Genomic DNA, 26,077 nt, shown 5'->3' on the forward strand with positions numbered 1-26,077 from the left:
AAAGGAAATAACAAGTGAATTGGATTTAATTAGAGCTAGTGAGAAGAAGGGTGGGGAATTGGGTGGACAGAGAACTTCATGTTGTGGTTGCAGTCGTTGTGGTCTCCACTGGCGAAGTAGTAAGTCTGAACCTTACGGAGAAGCAACTTGAAGCCTCTTGATGATGGACCTCTTCGTGCTGCCAGCTTCTTAGCTCTGGTCACATCGCATCTCTTGAAGCTCCTCATGTCTGGGAGCAAGTATACGTCGTTCTTCTTGTTATGGTGCTTCGTCTTGGATTGGGTTCGATCATTGTTGTTGTACGTGAAAACAAGAACATCGTTGACGTAGATAGGGCCATGCTTTGAACTCCATTCTGTGTACCCGTATCCACTTTTCCATACAGTTACCTCAATCTTTCTTCCAGCACGTATTGGAGCCGCGTGGTTGTGTGTAGAGCCAGAGCCAACGATGCTGGAGTGGTTTGAGCCAGAGGTGTGATTGTTGTATGTAGAGCCAGCGATACTCGAGTGGTTGGAGCCAGAGCTGTGGTTGTTGTGTGTAGAACCAACGATGCTTGAGTGGTTTGAGCCCGAACTGTGATTGTTGTGTGTAGAGCCAGCGATGCTTGAGTGGTTCGAGGCAGAGCTGTGACTTTTGCGTGTAGTGCCAGTCCCGCTGGAATGGTGTGAGCCAGAGCTGCTTCCCCAACCCCAGTCTGTATCTGTTCCGTCAGAGCTCCATCCCCAACCCCAGCTTGAACCACCCGAGTTAGAGTCTGAACCACCAGAACTTGAGCCAGAAGAACCGCCAGAGTTGCCGTCAGAGCTCCAACCCCAACCCCCGTTGGAACCGGACTGGCCAGAACCCCAACTCCAGCTCCAGGCTTCAGCACTCCCGGAGAAGACAAACGCAGTAACCAGGAGGACTACGAGTAGCTTGCGTGCCCGAGAGAGACCCATGTCTTCTTCTTCTTTGATATATGTCTATATTGATTGGTTTCGTTTTTCTTTTTTAGCTTTTGTGAGCTCTTTAGTGTTTGGAGGTTCAGTATTTATAGAGATTAGAGACTATGATGGGGTTAGAGAGTCGGTTCCCAATATGGATAGGAAAAACAAGTAGGGTTTGTTTATTGTTATATCGTATCCAAAATCAATAATGATATGATTTGTCTAGGAAATAGATGCATATTGTTTTGGGGTTTTTTTTCCCTTTTTATTTACAAATCGTATTTGCTCTTTCCATATTTCCTTTTACTTTTATTTTCTTTTGTAAATATATAAATAAAGATATATGTAATCAGGATTTAAATTAAATTATTTGTGTTTTCATCATGATTTTAAGATAATGATGAAAAATTCACTAAAACCTTAAAGGCTTGCAAAGTTACAACTTACAAGTTACCACATTTAAATTTGTACTATGTACTTGTCAATCCCTGATCAATTTTCCTGTATTAAAGTTCTTTTGTTGTTGTGAATGTATGTTTGTACAAATGTGTTCCACTTTTTTTACTATCGATAATTGATTAATGAGGTTTCATCATGATCAAACAACTCCAAATTCGTAGTCATCACACCAATATTATTCTCCTTAAAAAGGGCAAGTGTCTTTGTTATCTACGGTTTGTAAATGTTCTCTACCGCAAGACTAAATGTCCATGGTGGCTCTCTTTATGCTCCAATATGAATGATGTTCTTCTTGAATGTTTGAGTGGAGCTTTGAAGATTGCCCATAAATATATTTCTTTGTATCTTGTCTAACTTGGATGCGTGTGTTTACGATTGGAACGAGGAAGAAGAACCGTTAAGAAGGCGAAAGGACCCAACTAATCCAAGTCCAGCATGTTCTTGACATAAAAGTTAATGACAATAACAAAAGAAATACCAATCGCATGGTGTTTGCATCTAGCTGTCTGACGATGGAGGCAATATCTCTAGGGCACACAACAACATCCTCCATATTTGCGCGCGGCAAATTATGGAGAATTGACTAATTGAGCATGAAAATGTGAAATCAGAGTAGATAATATGAAGAACCGATGCATTAAGATAGCTTTCATGTCCTACAACAGAAAAAAGAGAGGGAATATTTTAAACTGCAATGGGAAGCAAAATGAGCACATGACCGACAAAAAGATATCCTCCAAAGGCTTCATATAACTATTTGGTTTCATGAAACTTCTTAAACCCTAATTATACTAATATGTAACAATCTGATCTTTCATGGTCTTTTAATAGCTCAGCAAAACATAGGCTAATGGTTGTCTTCTCCAAGCCGAATTCTCATTCAGAGAAAGTGAGGACCAATGAGCTTTGCAATCTCCAAGAACCCAACACGTTCTTTGCCTTGAAATATCTTCTTCAGCTTCTCGTCGCAGAGTATATCCCTCTTGTTTTGCGGGTCCTGGAGAAGAAACACTATTCATTTAGCCACAAAGTTCACAAAAATACATAGAAGATATAAACATGATTCTTGTCTCAAAAGATGACTACTTTTGGAATTTTAGCTCACGGAGCACTTGAGAATCTAGACAGAACAAGGAACACTTTCCCAAATGCAAAAGTAACACATCCGTCAAGTACCAAAGAACATTAAAAGTCCTCAATAAAACATGTCAACCACAGTTTATCATCACAACAATTTGAAGCATTGAACCAGTCATATCAAAAAACAAGTTCAAAACACACAAATTCAACCTCACAATCAGTTGAATCCTTCAAGTTAATCGTAAACAAACATGAAGGAACAAACACAATAACATAGAACCTTATCCAAAGAAGCGGTTTCAGATGTCTCTAAACCAAACAGTAAAGAAACAACACAAGATTCAACAAACACAGCACAAGAAACCTTATTCAGGCTCTCCGACTGAACTCATAAGCAATGCAAACAACCCACTTTAGTTTTGTCTACCAACTCTAACAAACACACCAAAACCTCAAAAACCTGACCCTAAAGAGAAACAACCACAAAGAGAGTGAACAATTTTCCAAAAGCAAAAACCAGATTTAGAGTTGAAAAAAGATAGATATACTTGAAGGTCGTGTTCCTTGATGTAAGCCCAAATGCGTTTGAGAGCTTGAGTGCGAGGGATTTCGGGAACGCCGACAATATCCTGCATCTCAGGGGACACCGGGCGAGGCTTCATAATGCCACGTGGCTCTCGGGTCTTGGTGGTTGCCGGCTCGGAAGACGCCGCCGTCGCCGAGGTGACAGCTCGAACCATGCGCAGGTTAGCCGGATGACGAGGGGACAAACGGAGCGAAGCGGGGGACAACAGAGAGCTGCGGAACGGCGCCGTATCGATGCTGAGAAAGGTCGTAGACAAGATTCCAGAAGAGAGAGCCATTGTTGTGTGTGGATGATTTGGGAAGACGAGAGAGGTTTTGTGTTATCCGTTTCTTCCCCTTTTTGTTTGTTTTATACTACTACTCTACTTACTTAGTCACACTGTTCGTTCCTGGTTCGACCTAAACACTATTTTTTTACCAGTAACGAAGAAAACAACGTTTTCGTTTGTTCTTTCTTTTACAGCATTTTTATATTCATTTCATTGTATTCTTTACTAGTACAAAATACAGGTACAGTATACAACAAATATGCCTCTACCGAATCATACAGACATACAGTTTCCGAAGACACTTGATACAATAAAGTCACTTGTGTTCCGTTTTAGCTGTAGTAAAGGAACCAAATGATAAAGAAACCTCTGTCTGTTTAATCTTCAGCCTCCCATGCTATTTGAAGGGAAGGAACGTAGACCATGAGCTTCTTCTTCTGTAGAATCTCTTCCCGCTAACATATTCACCTGCATTATTTATTTAATTTTGTCATCAACAGCTTTTTGCTTAAGAATTGGGAAACTTTATTTGATAACAACAGAAGCAGCGAGTGTAATCATGGTACCTTGACTATTTCAGACACTGAGCTCGACCGTGTGTATGCAGCCAAAACACTCATGTTAAAATCCTGCAAGAGATTAAAAAAAAAAAACCACACAAGCTTTAAAAGGCCATTAAACTTTCTTGTGAAAAAAGAGATTCCATTGATTTACGAATTAAGAAACGCGTCAACTCACCCTGAAAGGGTCACCGCGTAGCGACTGAACAAACATCATGGAAAAGTCGGAGCCATTTCCCTGCAAGCCAAACCAAATCACATAGTAAGGCCATATGTTCTCTTGTTTCTCTGCATTTGTGTTTTCATGTTATACAGTTTAGAAGAAACAATATACCTCTAGCGTTACATCCCTAAGGCGCCTTCCAGTTTGAGCACAACAAACACGGACCACATTCTCATCGCAGCTTCCACTGATGATGTAGTCATTACCATTCATGTAGTATGATCGAGTATAGTTCATGGAGCTTACTCTTGGGACTATCTCAAAGTTCAGATGAAGCCTTCCATCAACTGTCAAAAGCTGCCTCACCTGGGAAAATGGTCAATGGATCGTTAAAAAATCAGTAGAAGAAAACCAAATATATCGAAAAGGCGAAACGATTCATAAAGTAAGTCAAACTAAACGGTCCATCAGAGTACCTCATTGTCCACGGCTGATGCTAGAAGATACCGATCATCTGGAGAAAAGCAAACCATCACATTTCCTTTGGTACTAGAAGCAGTGTAGCATGGTCGGGATGGCTCTAGTCTCAAATCCCATAGCTTAACATCTTTATCGAAAGACGAAGTCGCAAAAAGAAACGGGGAATGGTTAGAAAATTTCACTACGTTAATATGCTCTTGATGCATATTAGCAAAAACCTGTAGGCGTGTTCCACTACCAATGTCATACAAAGCCACATCCTTTGAGTATCCGCTAGCAAGAAATAGTTGGTCCGTCGAATTAGCATGAACCGAAGTTAATTGGTCAAAGTCATCAAAAGTGACAGAACCAGAAGTTACGTGACTATTAGTAGTAACCACTGATGACGCTTTTTGGATGTCGTACAGCTTCAATGAGCCATTGGCTGAGCCAGCTATAACCTGAAAGAAATAAACACTTTTGAGAACTAACATAGCTGAGAGACACAAAGGCCGTCAAAAAGTTGTAACCCTACCATAGATGGATAAAGCTTAAGCCAGCAAAGTCCCAAGATGCTACTTTGAGATCCATGAGATGGGATGTAACGGACAATTTTCCCGCTTTCATGATTGAGAACAACCACCTCGCCATCCAAAGTCCCAAATACCATTAGGCTAGGATCCAGTGGATGGTACTCAAACTGCCTTGGACTTAATTGACTGTTATCATCGTCCTGATAAATCCCACTACCCAAAAAAGGAAGTGAATGCAAGAGAGGCGAAGCAGACGAGCCCATTTTAGCTGCGCAAAGCGATCTTTTATAAGAATTCTGAGATTTCCCTATGCTTGATCTTGTTTCACGCTTCTCAAGGACTCTAACTACACTTTCCTTCTTTCTTCTGTACGGTAAGTCCTCGAAGTTTGCAGAATATGTTTCAATGGCCCTGTCTCTATCACTCTTTCTGATAGCCAAATTGTCCAACACTTTTAATTTGGGCAGAGAGTTTATCATGTACATCCTGTAATGCTTTTCAGAACATATAGGTGATGCTTTAGAGGAAATATATTTCAACCCAACATTCCCAAATTTCCTTGTGAACGAACCAACGGGTGAAACATCTTTGGGCACGTACTGAATTTTCCCTTTCCTAACCTGCCAAAATGGTAAAAATAAGCATTAACAATCCTGGTCTTTTGTCTTCTTGGCTGACTTACAAACAAGAAAGCTTGTAAATTTTTACCTCTTCTCTCATGATCACTTCTCCATACAATTCTGAAGACAAGGAGATACGTGAACCCAAATCATCATGCTCTGGAATTTTATACGAGAAATCCATGCTATGAAGAGTCTCTTCAATAGGTAAACTAGGATCCATCTGTTCAACAACCTCCCAAATATCTGCTTCAATGGGAGGGTTTGATTCAATAAATGTGTTTTTATCGTCCCTGGTAGATGATGATGGCGATGACTGTGATTTAATCGAGCTAGAATCACTGCAAGAGATCCAAATTTGAAACCGGAGCTCCTTAAGAGAAGGGAGTTTCAAGAGAGCAGCAGCTGATGTCCAAAGATCTGACACTAGAGTGTCACACATCGAAAGATATGTCAACTTGGGCATGCAAGAAAAACAGCCTTCCCCAAAACCAACAATACGGTTGTTATCGAGTACAAGGGTGTGCAGCTGTGAGAAATCTCCTACGATGTTAAGCTTATGGAAATGCAAAGACCTCACATTCAAAACTTTGCAGCTCAAACCTTTAAAGAAAACATCCCTGAAAGTAAACCAATCACCAAAATGAAAGCTGAAAGCTTCTAGAAAAAAATGCAAAAACAAAAAGAAGACAAAAAAAATACATTGCTTACCGCCAGAAGTTTTTCCCGAAAGAGTCATGTAGATGAACAACTCGGAGTTTTTGATTGAGAGAACGGATTAAGGACAATGCATAATGATCTTCTAAAGAACAAGAGGATCTCACAAAGAGATCAATTCCTTGTACCTCAGATGTGTTGATCTCACTGCTTAACTCGAGAAGCGGGTGATAGTCATCATACTTCACTCTATCCACATAAAGGTTCATGATGCATCTTTGATTCCTTGACTTTTTAACCTCCGCCTGAATTATCAGTTGATCAGGTTCAGTTGTAACTTATACTCAGGCTAACACTAAGATTAAGCTACAAACAGATGTTGTGGACAAGGAAAAAGTAAGCAAACCTCAAAGAAAGCAGATAAAATGGCAGTGCTGGGTAGGATTCCATGCTGCTTGCATAATTCAATATACCTAAGACCAAAGATGAATCAAATCTGTAACTTGAATACTAGTATAGGAATTACTTAGCACATTGTAACTTATGTTGAAGAACGTTACACTTAACGTCCATCTAGAGACCTGATCCAAAACTAACTACCCAAAAAACATATTAATCCACCCAGAAAGCACCCTGAAACAGAAGAAAAAAGACTCTTTTCTGGACAAAACAGAAGAAGAGTAGACAAAAACCTCCCTTCTTTGACTCCTTAGAGAAGAAAAAGCTAAAGGACAGAATCAAAAACCAATACTTAATCAAAGGAAGATGTAGATATTCAGACAAATTTTCACGAAGAACACCATCAAAAAAATACACAGAATCGAACCAAACACAAGCTAGATTTACTCCAAAGCTCATCAATTTCAAGAAAAGGTGTTACAAAGTTTCAGCCTTTCAGACAAAACCCAATCCTACGACCACATCTTAACTTTTCTGCCTTAATTTCAAAAGAGTAGATAGATAGAAAGATATACACATTAAAAAAAAAAAAAAAAAAAAAAAAACTCACTTTTCCTCGAGAGTTGCTATTTCAGTGAGCGTAGCCATTCTCAATTCGAAATCTTAAGACTTAAACTCCGGCTACTTTCCTTTCTTTCTCCGATGTTATCAGGTAAGTTTTCGATACGAAGCAGTTCCGAGGAGCATATCAAAGACTTTACACCAAAACCCGCCACCTGGCTTAGAAGCTTTTACAGTTTTGTGTTTTTTTTTTTCTTTAAAAAAAGCTACAATAAATGAGTAGTGCACATAAATTAGGTTTTGACCAAAACAAATCCAACTTTAAGAAAAAAAAAAAAAAAAGATAAAGGGTCAATTCTATCAAATTCACACTGACGCACACATTCGGCAAATCTCATTTTTTTTCCCAACTATGTTAACTATAATTTTAAAAGACAACATATATTTTTGAAATAGATAAATATGCGGAAACAAAATATATCCATGAAATCTAATTACAAAATCATAAAACGAAAGTAAAAACTCTAAATTACAGAAAATCTAACTAGAATTGGAAATACAAACCACAAAAGACGAAACAAACTCAAAAGTATAGACAATAGCTCGAGCAAAAAACAAACTAAACTTATTCTCACACCAAATTGAACAAATCTAGTCACAAAAGATAACACGCGTTTATATTGCAGTTAACGGAACTTCTTACTGCGAAATCAAGATATCTCTCGAAGAAAATGAATCTAAATTTCTATTCCGACCAGGCGATCACGAGACACATACCAAACCCCACAATTCTTTCGGAAACGGCGAATGTCGCAAACCACAGCTAGGATAAGGCGAATGACGCACACATTCGGAAATGTATAAAAGATTAGTGTGACCTTAACAAAAAATTATGATTAATGTATCATCATCATCAACTAAGTAGTGGCTGAGCGGTCCAAACTCAAATGAAACTAGGCCCATGTAACTAACTTAAAAAGCCCATCAAAAGTCAAATGACTTTGATAGTCAGTTTCCATCGGCGGAAGAGAAAAAAAGGTAGTGCCAATATTTGCCGGCGATTGAGATGGAGACGGAGGTTGATAAAGAGATTCTTAAGACTTCAGGGGCTGAGCTTCTTCCCGATGGACGTCGAGGTTTGCGCATCCATGGCTGGGAGATCGAAACCCTCCGTGGCACGATTCTCACTTCTCTCGCTGTTGAAGAGTACTCATATCTATCTCTCTCACCTTACGTCTCCGTAACATGCGACCATATATGAATTTGTTGGTGTCTATGCACTGTTATTGTTTACTTTTTCGGCGATTCTTGTGTTTTGAGGTTTTGTATTTTTGCGAGTTGTAAATTGATTTGGTCTGATTGAGAACTGAGTAGTGTAGTTTGGGTTTTTGAGCTGATGTTCACCTTTTTAGTGGAATCTTACAGAAGAATATTAGAAATGTGGCCTTGATTTTGAGTTTTTTCTATGTTTCTGCTGAGTGTATGATCTATTCAACTTGTTCTGTGTGATCAATTCAACTTGTTTTGTGACATTTCCAATGTTTGAGTGTACAGTTCTCGGTTTATCTCAAATGTCAAAATAGCCTGTTCTGTCATCCCGCATAATTAAGAATGTGATGTTTGATTGCCACACAGGTGGGAAGAAAAACTTCAGACATCTCACTTACCTGAAATGGTTTTTGGCGAGAATGCATTAGTCCTTAAACACTTAAGTAGCAACACTAAGATTCATTTTAATGCATTTGACGCACTAGCGGGTTGGAAGCAGGAAGGACTTCCACCTGTTGAAGTTCCTGCTGCAGCACAATGGAAATTCAGGAGGTAAAGTGTCAGGATTTGATTGATTTGTCTTCACATATTTTAAAACATACTATTCGTGCAATTGGGAAACTCTGCTTGGTACATAATTGTATCTGATACCACTCTGATCTACTTGCAGCAAGCCATCCCAGCAGGTGATACTAGATTATGATTACACGTTTACAACGCCATACTGTGGAAGTGAAGTCATTGAGAAAGACAAAGAAGCGGTTCGCCTTTCTCTCATTTTCAGTATTTTTCTGTCTGTCACACTATAATCAATCAAGAGGAACTTTCATGCCCATTGATATGTGCTGTTTTAATGTGAAGCAGGTTGAAGAAAAAGCTAATTCGAAGGGGGAAGCTACTCTTCAGTGGAAGAAATGTGAAGATCAGCTTGATTTGGCAGCTCTCTCACTTAAAGAGCCTATTCTTTTCTATGATGAGGTTGGTCCCGTGATCAATACAAACACCAAACACATTATTTGCGGATCTTTTATGTACTTATTCTCTACTCTTTCAGGTAGTTTTGTATGAAGATGAGCTGGCTGACAATGGAGTGTCACTTCTGACTGTGAAAGTGGTAAAGAAATCTCTATATTTGAGTCTGATTTTCTAGTCATGTTCTTTCACAATTACGTGAATTTGAATTGAGTTCAGGATTAGTTACAAAGGATAACATGTGTGTGCGTTTCTGTTTCCTTTTTCAGAGAGTCATGCCAAGCTCATGGTTCCTCCTCTTACGATTTTGGGTGAGTCAAATTCGGAAAAATCCACATTACGCATCAATATGTAATCTTGATAACTTTTATAACGTTTCAATTTTCATTTTCTACTCGGTTGCCTTTTTGTAGCTTAGAGTTGATGGTGTGCTTATGAGATTGAGAGAGACGAGAATGCACTATGTGTTTGGCAAAGATGAGACACCAACTGTTCTTCGTGAAAACTGTTGGAGAGAAGCAACATTTCAGTCTCTATCTGCGGTCAGTTTTCTTCACTTTTACTTTTAGAACTGATTATTAGATATTGTATCCATTCCGATCTTTGTTTTTCAAATCCATCTCTTTCCCATCAAAGCTAGTACAGCTGACTGATAGACCTAACCATCCTATAGATCATCAAATAACCACACTCTTTCTGTTACAAGATGATAACATATTGCAAGGTTTCTAACATTCTATGATTAGTGGATATAGAAGGTCCTGTGGTTTAACTCGTGGATATGTATATATATGCAGAAAGGGTATCCAGTTGATTTAGCAGTCTATAGCGACCCAAGCTCCATCAGTCAGAGGCTTCCAGTGATTAAGCAGACGACACAGAAACTGAAGATCCCTCGTGAAGTGTAACCTGATTGTAAAGTTTCAAGTTAAATCCACAATAACGAATTGATGAGCTTTTTATTCAGTCAAAATACTTACGATTTAGTTTGTTAATGTAAGGACTTACTTCACTGACTCATTGTGGTGAGGAGCTTTCATGTGAACACCGAAACATTTTCACGTTAGTTGTTCTTACACTTATTGTCCCCTACTTACTTCCCACCATAGTGAAAAGTCTATGATTAATGTTTCACATTAACGCAATGTCTTGAATACCTAAGGTCAAATTTATTATATAAAATTCCTAAGGACATTTGGCCAATTATCACACTACTCAAGAGACAGTAACTCTTCAACTCTTTTCACTATAAGAAGTTCTCGTTTAATTCCTTTTCTGTAAATAGCACCCGAAGAGAGTTTGGTAACAACAAAAATTACAAGATGAAACAATGGTTCTTGAAGAATATGCCGAAAGATAAGTCGAATCTACCCTCAAGTATTCAAAGCCATTGGGCTTAAACAAGAAAAATGAAGAGAAATCCAGATATTCTAAAACTGGAAATTGTCAAATGTGAAGGAAGGTAAAATAATGTAACTAGTTTTTGGTTTCTAATGGAACACAAAACAACCAATGAGTTCTTCTTGGTACACCCCTTTTTTCAAGTCTCCAACTGCTTCAAGATTACTGATGCATCCACTTTGCGCATTCAAGTACCTGCCACCATCAAGTCACAGGCAAAGCTTTGAGAATCAGAATCAGAATTTCAGACCAAAACAGGCTTTAAAAACATCAATATGCTAATACAAATCCATAATTGTACAATGGATGATTGTATATCATGAACAAATGACGTCCTCTCTTTTTTGGAAGGTACCCCGAGATTGCTCATGATAATACAAGTGCACACGTTTACTATGTTAGACTAAAATTCTATACGGATCTAAAAGGCAGAATCTTTTATGTGAAGCCTAGAGTGTCATTTCTCAATGCATCATATCAATGGTGATAAGCTTTCTATCAAAATACTAAAGAAGATTTAAATAAGTGGATCAACATGAACAAGATGTTTGTTATACCTAGGTTTGAAGCTTTACTCCTATTGTTTGATAACCCACACGAAAACAATATAGGGTCCTAAATTTGGATTCCTATAAACTCTCTATAGGTAAAAAAAAACAAAACTTAGTGGCAGGTGATAAAAACACGAAAAACAAAATGGACAAGAAACCTACAAAGCAGTAGCACCTCTCTTGACAGCGACTGAAAATCCACTTCCATCACCCATCTTTTCCATTCCCTATCAATCCCAAGCCCAATATATGTTCTTAACACCAAAGTTTGTTTTACAGAGAACCAAAAAGAAAGACCAAAACCCATTTTATTTTGTTTCAACACAAAACAATTGTTCCAGGTCGCAACATTAAACCAGAAATTCAAAAACTTTTTAAGATGCTCATTCCAATGGAAATTCCTAAGTAGCAGTAACACTCACAAATGAAGAGTAATTAGCGATCTTGACAAGTGCGTGGGAAGGTACCGTTAGAGAGCTCGCAGAAAGCTCGCAGATTGACATTTAGGTGAGATGTGAGTCGAGCTGCAGACACAACATTGTACAGAGGCAAGAAAGACTCTGTGCATCCTAGCTCTCCCAAATTCCTGCACAAGCAAGAAGATCAACATATGATTTTACATAAGTGTTTTTTCATAGTCAATACTCACTCATATCTCATTATGATAACTCAAACATTCCTAATTCTCCTCAAGTATGAATACCAAAATAGTTCAAACCTTAGTTCATGCATGATTAAATCAAAATTTCGAGAAATGGAGGCAAGTGATGGTGAAACCTGGGATTAGTGAAAGACGCAAATCGGCGGCGAGGTAAAGAGGAAGGACGGAGGCGAGGAAGCGTCGCCGGAGGAGATCGGAGAGACGGAGCTCTAGCGGTTGCGGAGACGAAAGAGCGAGCAGCACTGCGCCAAGCCATTTTTTTATCTTACTTTGATCGATTTTTGTAGCAGCGTAATCAGATCAAACCAAAGAAGAAGATGAAGACGGAACTAAACTTCAGTATACTAAAGAAAGCCCTAAACGATAGAGAGATATTAGTTCGGTTTATTCGACTTGGTTCGGTTCAAAATATAAAGGATGGTTTGATTTGGTTAGGCTCGATATTCTTTTCTTTTGGTTTGGTTTTTAGTGTAGATTAACCAATTGATACTGTTTCGGTTGGTGTATATTCGGTTTATCTAACCGACCCATAAATTTAACTGGATGACTTGGTTGCTTCTATATAAATCATGTCAATACGGTAAAGGCCGAGCAAAGCTAAAAGATGACTTGATTGCTTTGACATCAAGATACATTTTATCACTGTGTAAACCTTTTGGATACATTTGGGTAACACACACACTGGTACATATAACTCGTGGAACTATGACATAGATTGGTGATAGAGGAGATTGCTCTTCCTCTATCATATGAACAAAACAAGTGACAAAAACAGATTGAGAATCAAGAGTTAGTCTATAACTTCTCTGTCCGAATGCATCTCAAATCTTTGTCAAACGTAAAGACTTTCCCTGGCACCAATTTGGCGTCCGCAGAGATTCCTTTGTACACTATTCTGGTGGACACAACCTGTTCCGACCAAAGTCCAAACTCCACAAGGTTTCCTTCCATCCAACTTATATTAACCGTCACACCACCCCTTGCCCTTAGCCCTTTCACATTACCGTTTGGCCATTTATTTGCTGGAAGCGCCGGGAGCAAATACAGATCCTTTGTCGTGCTCTGCACTAACATTTCCGCTACCGCTGCTGCGAATCTGCCCCCACAAAAGAAAAGTCGTTTCTAGAATTATTTTACTTTGTTATAAGAACTGACTACTTGCTGTAACGGTTTAACATGTTGGTATGCAAATGTTAACATTATAGGTAAGTGTTTGTGAATTCTTGCTTGACTTACCCAAAATTGGCATCGATCTGGAATGGCGGATGTGCAGTGAACATGTTACTATACACTCCTCCTTCATAATTACGTTCGTTCATTGGATCCACAAGATCAAAAATATGCGTAACCATCCTATACGCGTGCTCGCTATTGTGAAGCCTTGCCCATAAGGCGGCTTTCCAGGTGGTTGACCAGCCTGGTCCTTCCTCTCCTGCGTCAATCATTTCAAAATTATATATTGCACCAACCACTTCAATGACATTGCAGAATAGCAATGGGAGAAAAGGTAGAACTACACGAACCTCTTTTTTTAAGGGTTGCTTCCACGGCTTTAGCAAGTTCTGGAGACTTCTCCAGTGTGATTGTGTGACCCGGGAAGAGGCCAAAGAGATGTGAAACATGTCTATGATGTACCTCTGGGTCTTCAAAGTCTTCTACCCATTCCATAATGGAACCATCCTTAGCTATTTTTGTGGGTGGAAGATTTGCTTGAGCAGCAGTGACTTTTCCGATAAGAGTATCATTCGATTTTCCCAAAACCTGTTGATAAACCATAAGAGAGATGCTCAGTTTTGATGAGGTGATATGTTTATTTTCATTGTGTTTGTTGCTTCATCGGTCTTGTTACCTCTGCAGCGGAAATAATATCAGAGAAGACTTCTTTTACAATGGCTATGTCCATGGTTGATGAGTAGCTAACACTAGCAGGTTTGCCATTTGGAGCAGTAAACATATGTTCAGGGGAAGTCGATGGATTCGTCTGGAGATATCCGTCTTTACCTTTGATGAGCCAGTCCAAAAGAAACGAGGTACATCCTTCCAACAGTGGATATCCCTTCTTGTTAAGAAATTCCTAGAAACAAATCAACAAGTAAAGGTTGGAAAACATAGTACCAGGTAAAGAAACTGATTTGAAGTCAGAAATTTGGGGACCATACCTTGTCCATTGTGTATGTATAATGTTCCCATGCATGAGTGCAGAGCCACGCTCCACCCATGGGCCAGAGGGCCCACACTGCCTCACCTCTATCTGGTGAAGTTTTTGCCCATATGTCTGATACTTGATGTGCCACCCAACCACTTGCTCCGTAGTTCACCTTTACAACGCATCAGAATGATTCTTAGACTAATGTCTTAAGTGATGGAACACAAATGCATTGTGAAGATCATCAACAGAAATATGAACTTACTTGTGCTGTCTTGCGGCCATTTATTGCTAAAGCAGACATATAATCGAACAACGGTTCCTGGCATTCCTGGATATTACTAGGAAGAGAATGCCAATAATTCATCTGGAGATTAATGTTCAGGTGAGGAGCACCACTGCAATACAGCAGAAGTAGAAGAAGAGTCAGTGACATAAGAAAGCTAAGAAATTCCACGAAAAAGGAAGTAAAGCGAAAACGCACTCCCATGGTGGCTGAATGTCCCTGTTCCATATGCCCTGCAAGTTAGACACTTGAGTTCCGGGTCTTGAAGAAGAGATAAGCAGGTATCGACCATATTGGAATAGGAGTTCCACCAATGAAGGGTCTTGATCGTTTTTAAATGATTGCACCCTTTCAGCAGTTGAAGCTGCCTGATGCATGGTTTTATTTGCTGAGCTGCCAGAAAGTTGCAAAGAGACCCGGTTGAAAAGTTTCTGATAATCACCCAAATGACGAGCATAAAGATCAGGGTATGAGTATTTCTGGACTGAGCTGATTTTGTTAACGCATTCTTTGGCAGGGTCTCTCTTAGAATCAACGGGCATCGTAAATGGTCCGTCAAAGTTAGATGAAGCAGCCAGAAGCAGAACCGCCCAGTCCGCCTTTTCAACACTTAGTTTCTTGCCACCTAAGGAAGACACAGAGCCACCATTGCTGACTCTCACTTCAAGAATCGATGCAAACTGCAATCCTTTGTGATCATCATACGGTATATTTGTTGCGTTGATACTTTTCTTCAAGTTCACAGGAAGACGCTTGGGGCGACAGCTTCCCCGCATCAAAATCTGATTCGCCTTGGGATTAGTCTCCGAATGATGGTGCAACTCACTGTCAAAAGAAGCCTTAAAAGACAGAGATCCCGGTTTGCTTGCATAGATCTTGACTACAATAACTTGATCCGGACTAGAAGCAAAAAACTCCCTAGAGAATTCCACATTCCCAACCGAGTAGCTTACTTTAGCTACTGCTGTTTCCAAGTCAAGTTCACGGCGATAGGAGTCCTGAGTGTACTTACGATGCGAACTGTCGAACTCTAAATTCAAATCTCCCACTAGCTGGTAAACCTTTAGAGAGCCAAGAACAAAAAGGATTAGTCTTTACACACGATAACTCAAAAAAAACAAGAAGTAGAAGCAACATTACACCAAAAGAATCAAAAACATACATCAGAAGCATGGCCTGATAATTTGACAGCTTCTGAAGTAGCTGCAGCATAGTTTCTGTCATCAACAAGCCTCCTGACTTCTGCTAATGCTTCTGGAGCATTCGGGTTCGTGTAGTCTGCTGGTACCCCAGTCCAAATCGTATCCTCTATCAAAAACAAAATCCACAAGGACAAAAAATTTAAGGCTTCAGATCCACAAAATTCCTAAACTTTCATACAAGACAAAACTCAAGAATGTATTTTTGATACAAAATGTGCTTTATTTACGCATTATTTCACAAACAATTCGATATAACTCTATAAGACATATGTCTCAAGCATAATCCTCTGTTCTATTGCACAGCCAATAAAAAATTTTGGTTGGGAAACAATAAATATGTGAATGATATCTGACATTACCTTTTAGAGAATAGCAGAGAGCATTTATTAACTAAATCCCCAAAAAAACAAAAGAACCAACCACAAGAATGGGAGAGAAAGGATAAACAAACAAAAACGACCTCGTTTTAGCATATACCATTGATGTTGAGAGTCTCTGAGGAGACGCCGCCCCAGATCGTGGCTCCGAGACGGCCATTACCGATGGGAATGGCGTCAGTCCAGTTCCGAGAAGGACCTCCGAACGTCAGCTTGAGTGACCTCGAGAGATCTTGGCCGTCCGTTAATGTCCTCCTTTCCGATGAACGATGCCGCACCGGATTCCTCACTCCCTCGACACATGTTAAGAGAAGAAGAAGAAGAAAGCTGAAATGAACGAAGAAGCTCGACTTCTCCGCCATTGCTGCTGCTACCGTGAGTGTTGCTTTCACTCTCTACAAGAGAGAAAGAAAGGTTTGGTCTTAAAATAGCGCGTAAAGAGATATCGCCACTATTCACGATGGATCTTTTATTAATTCTCCATCTTATTTTATAGGAGTAGTACTCTGCTCCTCCTACTTAAAAACATGAAAGTATCAATCATTAAAATAAATATAATATTTCATACATATAATAATAATTAAATTTAAACTGAAGCCAAACAAAAATATCTAAATATGCTAAGATTTGAGTTTCATTTTCGATTAAAAATGTATTAATAATTATAAATTAATTAATTAGTATATAATAATAAGAATTCAAGAGTATGTAATTTAATAATTATAAAGTTTTAAAATTCGCCTCAAAATTATCGATATGAAACTTTATTTAAAAAGAATGAATAGTTACAAACCAATTTTGGAAGGCATAACAAATCATTTATCATTTATGAATTGATGATCCCAGCTCAAAATAAGGAGACCACAAAATGCAGATAAAGAACCGAACGTGTCTACCGCACCATATCAGTCCATAACTAGAATGATCAGATCCAAGGATCGAGTTTGTCCGATGCATCAACCTTTTCTTTGGAGCAGATCACGAGAATGCAGAAGAACATGCAATGATGTATATAGATCAAGTGCTCAACTCGATTCGTATCATGGTACAAATTGAGTCGACTAAACCAACCACAATTTGAGTTTTTTAATATTTTTCTATCCACCGACTTTGGTTATTGAATAAATTATCTTAAGGAAACAAAAAAAAAAAAAAAACAGGACACATGAAGTTTTATGTGGTTCCCAATCGGTTTTTTTCAAAGATACGGGAAGATCGATAGACATCTCATCGAAGACGTATATTACGCTGATGCATTCGTTGTCGAAGATAATTGAGATCTCATGCTGTATGAAGCAAAGTATAGAAAGAAACAAACAGGGTTCACACAAATCACAACATGGATAAGCTTAATTCAGGTGTTTTTTTAAAAAACGGTAAAATCTTATGCATCATGGATTTAATATTGTTCCCACAATATATTTATTTAATAGTTAGGTATGGAACTTTGTGACATTGACATATTGTTGGACTTAACAATTTTTTGGGTATTAATGATTTCTGTTCCAACTGTTCTGTTTTGTGATAATAAATACGAATGGCTCTGAGTCGTCTAGTAGTAACATAGTAGGCTGAAAGAACCAAACGTAAGAGAATTGATTGTCACACACGGTTAAAGAGAATTCGAAAATGATGGTCTCTTCTCAAGTTGCTTCGTGTGTAAGGACAAATCTTCAAATACACCAAAGTCTTGTACCGAGAACAGTTACGTCATCTCACAGTCACACGCGATATCGATTTGCTAAATATCCTCTTCCCGTTTTTAAAGGGATAGCTTAACATGCTTATGACATTATAATTGCAATTATTGAACCCTTTTGAAGTTTGTTGCAATGTCTACAAGTACACCACTCTCTTGTTTTCACAAATTGGATGAAGAAGTTACATTTCTCCTTTATGTATATATAATGAAAATATACTTGATAACACATTATTTGTAAGAAAGGACACAAGAGCAATCATATTTTATATATGAAGTGGAAAACAAGTCGATTACCACGCAACGAATCTTACACTTAAATAGTCAACTAGCGTGCGGGGTAGTAGCATCACAACGATTAAAAGAGCTCAATGCATATAGAGAAGAAATGATAGATTACTTGTCAAACTTTTGGACCGACCAAAGTATGATCATTTACGAACCAGTCCATATACGTCTCTCTCTTAATTCGTATATCACAACTTATAACGATCAATGGGATCACTCACTCTTTTGGATCTATATCGATCTCAACTGGATATTTGTGCAGACATTCCTCCCAAGGATTATTAGCTGAAGGCTTGACGTTATGAAGAGCCACCCAAACAGAGCTATTACACTTGAAACCTGACCCCAATGCGATCTGCCAAATCCTGTCTCCTTTCTTCATCCTTCCTTTGGCTTCTGTGTAAGCCAACTCGTACCAAATGGAACTCGAAGAGGTATTACCAAACCTGTGTAATGTCATTCTTGAAGCCTCAACGTCTAGTGGAGTTAGGTGAAGGTTCTTCTCCATCTCATCTATAAGCGCTCTGCCCCCCGCATGGATACAGAAATGCTCGAAGGCCAGCTTGAAATCCGGAATGTAATGCTTGATCTTGGGGTTGATAAACTTCTTTCTCAGGTATCTCACGAAGAAGTGAAACTTCTCGCTTATGGGAAGAACAAGTGGACCCAAAGTTGCGATGTTGATCTTTAGGGTTCTTGCAGCTACCATAGGTAGATCCTTTGACAAGGTAACCCCGACTATCCCATCCTCATCCTCTTCTTGAGTTGCACATTCATAAGATCGGTCATCTGCTCCGGTATGGACCCGCACGGTGTGGACAAGCTCGTATTTTGCACGTTTACGGTCTTTAGACCGGTTAGAAAGCAAAACTGCTGCCCCACCTATCCGGAACAAACAATTTGTAACCAACATTGATTTGTTGTTACCTATGTACAAGTTCTGAGTGATGTTCTCCGTGCTCACCACAAGAGCATAAGAGTTTCTCTGAACTTGTAACAAATTCTTAGCCACATCGATAGCAATGACTCCAGCACTACATCCCATCCCACCAAGATTCAAGCTCTTTATATTATCCCTAAGTTTAAACTTGTTCACTAAGATAGTTGATAACGAAGGTGTTGGGTTGAAAGTGCTTGAATTCACCACCAGTATACCTACATCACTCGGGCTTATTCCAGTGTTGCGAAACAGATTATCAACCGCTCCAATTATGACTTCTTCCGTCTCTTTACGCGACACAGCCAGACTCTGCTGTAGTGGCACAGTTTGAAGACCTTCAGGTATGTACGTCTCTTGGCCTAGACCGGAACGTTCTAGGATCTTCTCGCAGAAGTCCATCAAGTAATCGGACTCTAGCTTCCACCTGCCTGATTCTCGAACAAGCCTTACGTGGTGCATGATCTTATGGATACTGGTTTTGAGATGTGACGGTGGAAGGTAGCAGCTGAAGTCAACGAGGTAGACGGGTTTTGGTCGGGCCATCAAGTAAAGAGCACACACGAGAGCGAGAGAAAGGGAGAATATGGTTAGAGATGTGAGGTTGTTTTGTATGTAGAGATAAAAGTTATAAAGATCTTGTTTGGAAAGACGAGACGCCTCCATGGCTATAGCAACCATTAACGATGAGAAACAGAGCTTGAAGAGATGGGACATGAGGTAGTTGAACAAGTTTTTAACCTTCTTCAGCAGGGGATCCATTTTAGTGATATGTTTTCTCTTTTAAACTATTGATGTGGTGTTTGATCGTTCGTTCTGACTCGTTTTACATTTATAGAGGTTGATTGATTAAGAGAGAGAGAGAGAAGCACTAGTGACTAGTGAGAGTGACTGCTCATGCAATGAATTTATATCGTAAATAAATAATCAATCACATGAACTATATATTTCTTGTGATATTTTTTCTTCTTATGGTAACTACCTAAACCAAGATTGCAAGTTTTATTTTTAGCTTCAAACTTTGTGTAGAGTGAGACTGGTTTAAACTTTGGATTTACTTTCAGGTTCGAATTTTGGTAATAATGCGTTCACCTATTTATACTAGTAATTTATTAATAGGTGATGAAATCATTTTCTAACGCGTAATTCTTAAAGACTAGTCGAGTAACATGCTGCTAATCAGTTATCACGATATGTTCTTGTTTCACGAAGATTAGAGAAATAAACAAAAATGAAAGTCATCAAGCAGAGGTGCAACTATTTACGTAGAAAATTTGATCATATGCGTGTTGAGAATAATACAAGTCATTAGACATCAGTGATTCAGTTCTATAAATTTTAGGGTTTTTTAGTTTTTCAAAAAACAAAATCAATGTTGGAAAATGGATTTGAGTGAATAAATATTCAAACACTAACCTACTGATTAATGAACCAATATTACAGTACCCCATTAAACCAACTTATATATACATACGGGCTTAGGGGGGAGGATGTGTGCCGATTACGGCACCTGACTGGAACGGATAAGGGGTATTAGTAAGGTGCTAACCTCATATCGTGGTCCGAAACCATGTGGAGAGACATATAATATTGAGTTTTAAAACTATGTACGTATATATAAAAATATATAGATTCGATCGATCGCCACATTTAAGAAAAAAGTGTAAATATGGATGGACACTTTGCGGTTTGTCAGTTCACTCACAGCGAATAATAAGATATGCATGCATGCGTGACCATGCTTTTTTGGCCAGGCCCGACCCGCCACTAGCAGATGGATTATCCGGCAAACCACATCGTATCAATTAAACTTATGGTGGTTCAAAGTTTTACTATTGTTAGTTTAGTGGTCAAGTTTCAATTTTTATTTATTTATTGCGATTTTAGTCATGGTTTATCACTATGATGATGAATGTACTAACTAAGTAACTATGATGAAATTGTTTTGCATTCCGGCGTGGGTATTCTGATCCAAAAGTGGTGGTGTATGCACACAATTATATTACTGAATAAAACACACAACTTTATCGACCTAATTAAGAACATTGTCAAACTAATTACTAAGTTTTTTTTTTTTTTTTTGAAAATTGTCCAAGTTTTGTTTTCTCCCTTTCTTTAGAACGGGTATATATATATGGTGTATAAAAATATGCTGCATGCTTCTATTTATACCATATGTCGTTTTAAAATTGCCTTATAAAAGAACATTTTTTGGTTTAAGCCACGATATTTTTGTTCATTAATTTGTTTGTTAGCATAATCTATTTGAACACACGATCTATACATGGATCTGCTATTAAATATGTATATATGACGTTAGAAGAAGAGATCAAACTCGATTAAACAAAAAGATGTGCATTATTTTTCTCGAATGAAAAAAAACAAATAAAATTTCAGCACTCAAGGTAGTACGTAGTAGCACTTAAATGCGAGTAAACAAACAACCACCAACTTAGCATGAGTCATGTCCGTAAAATTCGCTTCAATCTTGCTTCAGAATTCAGAAAAAATTAAGACATTTGTTTTTGAGTCAAAACCAACAAGAAAAAAAACACACATGGGTTTTACTTTTACCTTTTGATTTTACATAGTGCAATCTCATATAACCTACACACAAAAAAAGAAGCATACCCATCAATCTTTGTACAAGAAACAAAAGAAATAGCATAAACAATTCCTTTTCGTGTGATGTTAAGACATTAAATGCAATTTCATCTATCCAATATAAATTGAATATGAGAATGGGAAGAGTAGATACAAGTCATTTTAGGATGGGCACAACACATTCGTAATGTATATAAGGAATTTATATTCGATTTGTTTTTGTTATAATTCAAAGCTGAAGAACAGCTAGGTTCACAGATCTCAATGTGTCTTATCTTATAGTAATGTAGTAGAGGAGTTATATGGTTGGGAAGGAGAACCATATTTAGAATGGTGTTCATAACCAAACTAATTAAATTGAATTTTGTTTTATGTTACTAATAATTACTAGGGAGTGTGTATCGTGTTAGATGGAACATGGTACGATTAAAGGTTATTTGACATTATTGGTCTTTATCAGTTTAACCTAATAAGTAAGTCCTAACCAATTTTATATGTGAAACTAGATCTCAAATTCCTCTCAACCATATCTGGAATTCAATATAGTTTGCTGCCACAACAGTTTTGTTATAATTAATTAATGCTAGTTGTACATTTTTTTAGTTATGTAAAATATCTCTCTTAAATACAAAAAATAAAATAATTAGTCCCTAGAGGAGAGCATGTAGATGCGGCTATAACGTTTTAGATTTGGCTACGGTGTCGGGAGAACTCTGATGTAATTTTGGTTTGGCCTTGATTATTTGATTATTAGTATATGAATTTGTTCCGGTTAAGTTTCACGGTAGCATTGTAGAAAAATATGCATTTTTCAACTTAACTCTGTTGTGTAACTTGTAAATCAAGATCCAAGTATGGTAGATATGTATTATATAACTTTTATTCATAACCTAATTTTCACATTAATCTTTTTATCTCTGTTTGTAAAATATCAGCAAGTTACGGTGATTATAACATGTGATCATGATGAGTCTTGAGAGAACCCGAAGAAAGCCAAGATTGCAGCAAATATGTTTGAAGAGATCAAAGCTTTCAGCACCATCTTCTTTTTCGTTGTGTAAGGAGGGTATCTAAGATCAGCGTCCCCGGAAAAGCTTCGGTAAAGAACTCCTTTCTTATGGCTAAATGTCTCATACGAGAATTTCCCATGGTAAGCCCCAATCCCGCTCTCACCGACCCCTCCAAATGGTAAATCTTTTTGTGTTACCTGCAGAGAAAACATACCATCTTTAGTGAGAGCTTAGCATAATGGTAAACAGAACATCAGTTTTATATGAAAAAAGACTTAGTTACGTGTAAAACGGTGTCATTGATGCTAATTCCTCCTGCAGACACGCCCTGCACGAATTGTTCCTGCAACTCTTTGTTGTTTGTAAAGAGATACGCTGCTAATGGCTTTGGCTTTGAACGTATAACCTGGAAACCGTCTTCAATCTTTGCAACAGTAACTACAGGAAGTAATGGTCCAAATATCTCTTCTTGCATCATGGAAGATGCTTCCGGCACATCCACTACTATCGTTGGAGATATTTTTCTGTAAAGGAAATGACATAATACGTGGTCAGTTAGTTTTGATTCTCATGAACAAAATTTTAATCAAATGCAAACATTTTCTCTCACAGCTTTTCTTCGATTGTTTGGCCTCCATGAACGATTTTGTTGGCAACTCCATTCTCTTTTAACATACTCTCCAACCGTTTGAAGTGGAAAGAGTTCACAATACGTGAAATGTCCTTCGATTCTAATGGGTTTTCCCCAAAAAAAGTCTCCAGTTCAGTCTTCAGAGCATCTATCTGTACTGCATGATTTGCATCAGAGAACTTGACAGAAACAAGTAGAGCATTGTGGTACATTGGCTTTTATTTCAAGTAGCATTTACCAATTTTGATGCAAAATCCTTTGTTGTGATCACGTAATCGACGCCAATGCAAGCTTGTCCATTGTTACAACCCCATTTCCCTGCTATGATCCTCCTGGCAGCCACCTTCAATCACAACACCACGGTTAGTTTATGAAACCTGCATCGTTTATTTGGTGCTTCAGAAGCAGAAATAGATCTTAACTTGTAGATTAACATCTGAATCGACAAGAGCTGGGCATTTCCCACCAAGTTCTAGAACCACTGGAGTAAGATTTTTCGCAGCTGCAGCCATTATAATGCGAGCAACTCTAGCACCACCTAATTAAGGACTTTTGACTATTTAAAATCATATTTCCTTGAGAGCCTAATCAAAATTCTAAAATTCTTAAAAGAAACAGAGAGAGGGCAAACCAGTGAAGAATATCTTGTCCCATTTTTGATCCAGTAGTGCCGTTGTTTCAGGGACTCCTCCCTCGATAACTCTGATTGTTGTTTTGTCCAAGTATTCACTGAACAACTTTGCTAAAAGAGAAGATGTTGCTGGAGCAATTTCAGAAGGTTTTAGCACAACCGCATTGCCAGCTGAAATAGCTCCAATGACTGGCTCAACAGACAATACTGGGGAAAAGAAAAACACCAAAAAGACTTCGGACTTATAAACTTTATATTTCTACTAATGAGACAAAAATTTCGAAAGCAAACTGAGCTTACAGAAAGGGAAATTCCAGGCTGAGATGACCAAAACAACTCCAAGTGGTTCTGAGACTATTTGTGCAGATGAGGGAAATGTTGTCACCGAAGTTTTGACCTGAAAGGTTCAAGCATAGATGAGGCAAGTGGTTTAGAATGGAAACATATCGATGAAGAAAAAAATGATTGAACGGACTAGTTACCGTTTCTGGAGCCATCCATTTCTTCAATTCTTTGATTGCAAGGGTACAGGATGACTTTGTATTTGAAATCTGAGAATACAAATATGACACCAAAGTGATTCAACATGTGGAAAACTGAAATGTAGAGAAGGAAAGGAACATTGAAATAATATGAAAAACCTCAGCTAGAAAAGCTTCAAGCTCAGGCTTGGAAAGATCTTGATACAAAGCTTCGGTGATGCATTTCTCCTTGTCGTCAAGCATCCTAGAAATGTTTTGAAGCTGAGAAATTCTCCACTCGTAGCTCTTTGTTCTGCCTGTGTTGAAGTTGGTTCTGAGCTCATCTACAAGCAAAGCCGCCTCTTTTCCATTAAAATCTGATGTTTGCTCCTTTACCACAGCAGATAGCGTTGCGTAGCAAGTACTGGACTCCAAAGATCAAAACCACAATGTGAGAGAAGCAAGAGTAATAATCATTGTCTCAATTATATTTCCATAACTCTGTAGAAATGTAAGCATAACACAGATTATATGGCAGCAATAGCATAGTACTGTTCCTTTTAACTTAAGAGTCCACTTTTACAACATAGAAACGTAATCATGAAATGAGAATGTAATAACGACCCACTTTCCTGAATTAAAAATATGTAAAAGGGGGGAAAGAAGAAAAAGAAAGGTGCTCACAATTTCAAGCGATAAGGGATGCAAGTTTTGCTGCAGTATCCACCACCAGATATCACAAAGGGTGAAGCTGCAACATTCAATCTGCAACAAGCAAGTGGCCATTACATTATCCAATCTGGTTTTTAAAAATGGCTCTAATTGGAATCCTGATTGTATCAATCTCAGTTATTCATTGACCCAATCATCTAAAAGTAACTCCTGTTCCATCTCTGACACCAAATTAACCAAAAAGGTAACTCTTTTATACAGAAAATGAGAAACCCAAAAACGCAATTCAGATAAAGAGACAGGCTTTGTATTGCGAGAAACAGAATCGAACAGCACAATCTCAACCTGATGAGCAAGTATAATACCTGGAACGTGAAAACCCCTTGGCAAAACAAAGGGTATGATTCATCTGTAGAAGCTTCGTCATAAGTTGGGTTCAGTTATCAAAAAATCACAAATTGGGGAGACAATGGTATGTTATTAGAGAGAGAGAGAGAGGAGGTTGAACAAGAAGGGTGTGGTCGTAAGCGAGACGTGTCGAGGAGACAAGTGTGCGTAATTTTAAGCAATAGTCCCATTTAACAGCCACAAGTCAGCTCAAAGTGTAGTACATAATTTTCAAAGAAACTCGGAAGATAGATAACGTGAAACGGCTCATGCTGGTGTGTTTCGAATTTTTTATACATATTAAGTATTAACTGGACCAGGTCCGACTTATGTTATTGGGTGTAGGTGAAATGAATGAATGGGTGATAATGGGCTTTTTGAGAAGCCTTTCACACACTCTTTGTTGTGCCTTTTTTCGTCTACTCTTTTTTCTCAACTGTTACTCTTTCTGCTTAATTATTAAAGAGAGATCCTATATTATTGGATTGAAAAAGGTGGTGCATGACCACATAATCGACTTCTAAAAAAAATAAAAAATATTATTTTCACTATTGTATGCACCACATAACATAACAGAGACTTCCATATTATCTGAATATGTAGAATTTCCATTTTCCA

General features: G+C 38.2%; 8 protein-coding genes across 14 annotated transcripts; 1 reads left to right on the plus strand and 7 right to left on the minus strand.

Moving 5' to 3' along the window:
• Positions 1-35: 35 nt before the first annotated feature.
• Positions 36-941, minus strand: LOC17879261 (uncharacterized transmembrane protein DDB_G0289901). The gene has a single exon (XM_006282826.1). It carries the CDS (start codon positions 939-941, stop codon positions 36-38), a length of 906 nt encoding a protein of 301 aa, XP_006282888.1.
• Positions 942-2,003: 1,062 nt separating this feature from the next.
• On the minus strand, positions 2,004-3,418 carry LOC17878629 (protein TRI1). The gene is made up of 2 exons (XM_023778244.1): positions 3,017-3,418; positions 2,004-2,385 (listed from the first exon to the last, which is right to left on the minus strand). Exons 1-2 carry the CDS (start codon positions 3,329-3,331, stop codon positions 2,269-2,271), a joined length of 432 nt encoding a protein of 143 aa, XP_023634012.1. The 5' UTR covers positions 3,332-3,418; the 3' UTR covers positions 2,004-2,268.
• A 28-nt stretch (positions 3,419-3,446) lies between these two features.
• On the minus strand, positions 3,447-7,513 carry LOC17879667. Of its 2 annotated transcripts, XM_023778243.1 has the most exons (11): positions 7,324-7,512; positions 6,721-6,787; positions 6,369-6,619; positions 5,746-6,277; positions 5,040-5,657; positions 4,764-4,965; positions 4,522-4,652; positions 4,217-4,411; positions 4,061-4,120; positions 3,889-3,951; positions 3,447-3,790 (listed from the first exon to the last, which is right to left on the minus strand). In XM_023778243.1, exons 1-11 carry the CDS (start codon positions 7,359-7,361, stop codon positions 3,707-3,709), a joined length of 2,241 nt encoding a protein of 746 aa, XP_023634011.1. In that variant the 5' UTR covers positions 7,362-7,512; the 3' UTR covers positions 3,447-3,706. The 2 variants fall into 2 exon arrangements, with proteins under 2 accessions (XP_023634011.1, XP_006285695.1); XM_006285633.2 differs by having other exon boundaries at positions 4,522-4,965; positions 7,324-7,513.
• A 793-nt stretch (positions 7,514-8,306) lies between these two features.
• LOC17879643 (TIP41-like protein) lies at positions 8,307-10,609 on the plus strand. The gene is made up of 8 exons (XM_006284171.2): positions 8,307-8,480; positions 8,910-9,095; positions 9,214-9,304; positions 9,408-9,521; positions 9,598-9,657; positions 9,785-9,826; positions 9,929-10,057; positions 10,313-10,609. Exons 1-8 carry the CDS (start codon positions 8,341-8,343, stop codon positions 10,421-10,423), a joined length of 873 nt encoding a protein of 290 aa, XP_006284233.1. The 5' UTR covers positions 8,307-8,340; the 3' UTR covers positions 10,424-10,609.
• A 202-nt stretch (positions 10,610-10,811) lies between these two features.
• On the minus strand, positions 10,812-12,484 carry LOC17878379. Of its 6 annotated transcripts, none has more exons than XR_002832770.1 (4): positions 12,245-12,484; positions 11,890-12,053; positions 11,643-11,694; positions 10,812-11,111 (listed from the first exon to the last, which is right to left on the minus strand). XR_002832770.1 is itself a non-coding variant. In XM_023777999.1 (4 exons), exons 1-3 carry the CDS (start codon positions 12,382-12,384, stop codon positions 11,675-11,677), a joined length of 279 nt encoding a protein of 92 aa, XP_023633767.1. In that variant the 5' UTR covers positions 12,385-12,484; the 3' UTR covers positions 10,814-11,111; positions 11,643-11,674. The 6 variants fall into 6 exon arrangements, 4 of the variants coding, with proteins under 4 accessions (XP_023633765.1, XP_023633767.1, XP_023633766.1 ...); XR_002832769.1 differs by having other exon boundaries at positions 11,630-11,694; XM_023777999.1 differs by having other exon boundaries at positions 10,814-11,111; positions 11,935-12,053.
• Positions 12,485-12,723: 239 nt separating this feature from the next.
• LOC17879644 (alpha-L-fucosidase 2) lies at positions 12,724-16,597 on the minus strand. Its single transcript, XM_023777996.1, has 9 exons — positions 16,240-16,597; positions 15,723-15,868; positions 14,759-15,621; positions 14,540-14,672; positions 14,288-14,446; positions 13,978-14,202; positions 13,652-13,889; positions 13,365-13,560; positions 12,724-13,224 (listed from the first exon to the last, which is right to left on the minus strand). Exons 1-9 carry the CDS (start codon positions 16,499-16,501, stop codon positions 12,924-12,926), a joined length of 2,523 nt encoding a protein of 840 aa, XP_023633764.1. The 5' UTR covers positions 16,502-16,597; the 3' UTR covers positions 12,724-12,923.
• A 1,451-nt stretch (positions 16,598-18,048) lies between these two features.
• LOC17878770 (3-ketoacyl-CoA synthase 16) lies at positions 18,049-19,845 on the minus strand. Its single transcript, XM_006286104.2, has one exon. It carries the CDS (start codon positions 19,823-19,825, stop codon positions 18,344-18,346), a length of 1,482 nt encoding a protein of 493 aa, XP_006286166.1. The 5' UTR covers positions 19,826-19,845; the 3' UTR covers positions 18,049-18,343.
• Positions 19,846-22,508: 2,663 nt separating this feature from the next.
• LOC17878325 (aldehyde dehydrogenase family 3 member I1, chloroplastic) lies at positions 22,509-25,650 on the minus strand. The gene is made up of 11 exons (XM_006283417.2): positions 25,438-25,650; positions 25,085-25,165; positions 24,581-24,824; positions 24,422-24,490; positions 24,240-24,336; positions 23,940-24,146; positions 23,731-23,846; positions 23,547-23,651; positions 23,288-23,460; positions 22,961-23,201; positions 22,509-22,874 (listed from the first exon to the last, which is right to left on the minus strand). Exons 1-11 carry the CDS (start codon positions 25,497-25,499, stop codon positions 22,629-22,631), a joined length of 1,641 nt encoding a protein of 546 aa, XP_006283479.1. The 5' UTR covers positions 25,500-25,650; the 3' UTR covers positions 22,509-22,628.
• Between the last annotated feature and the right edge of the window lie 427 nt (positions 25,651-26,077).

This window comes from Capsella rubella, unplaced genomic scaffold, assembly GCF_000375325.1.
Source record: "Capsella rubella cultivar Monte Gargano unplaced genomic scaffold, Caprub1_0 scaffold_7, whole genome shotgun sequence".
Classification (NCBI taxonomy): Eukaryota; Viridiplantae; Streptophyta; class Magnoliopsida; order Brassicales; family Brassicaceae; genus Capsella; species Capsella rubella.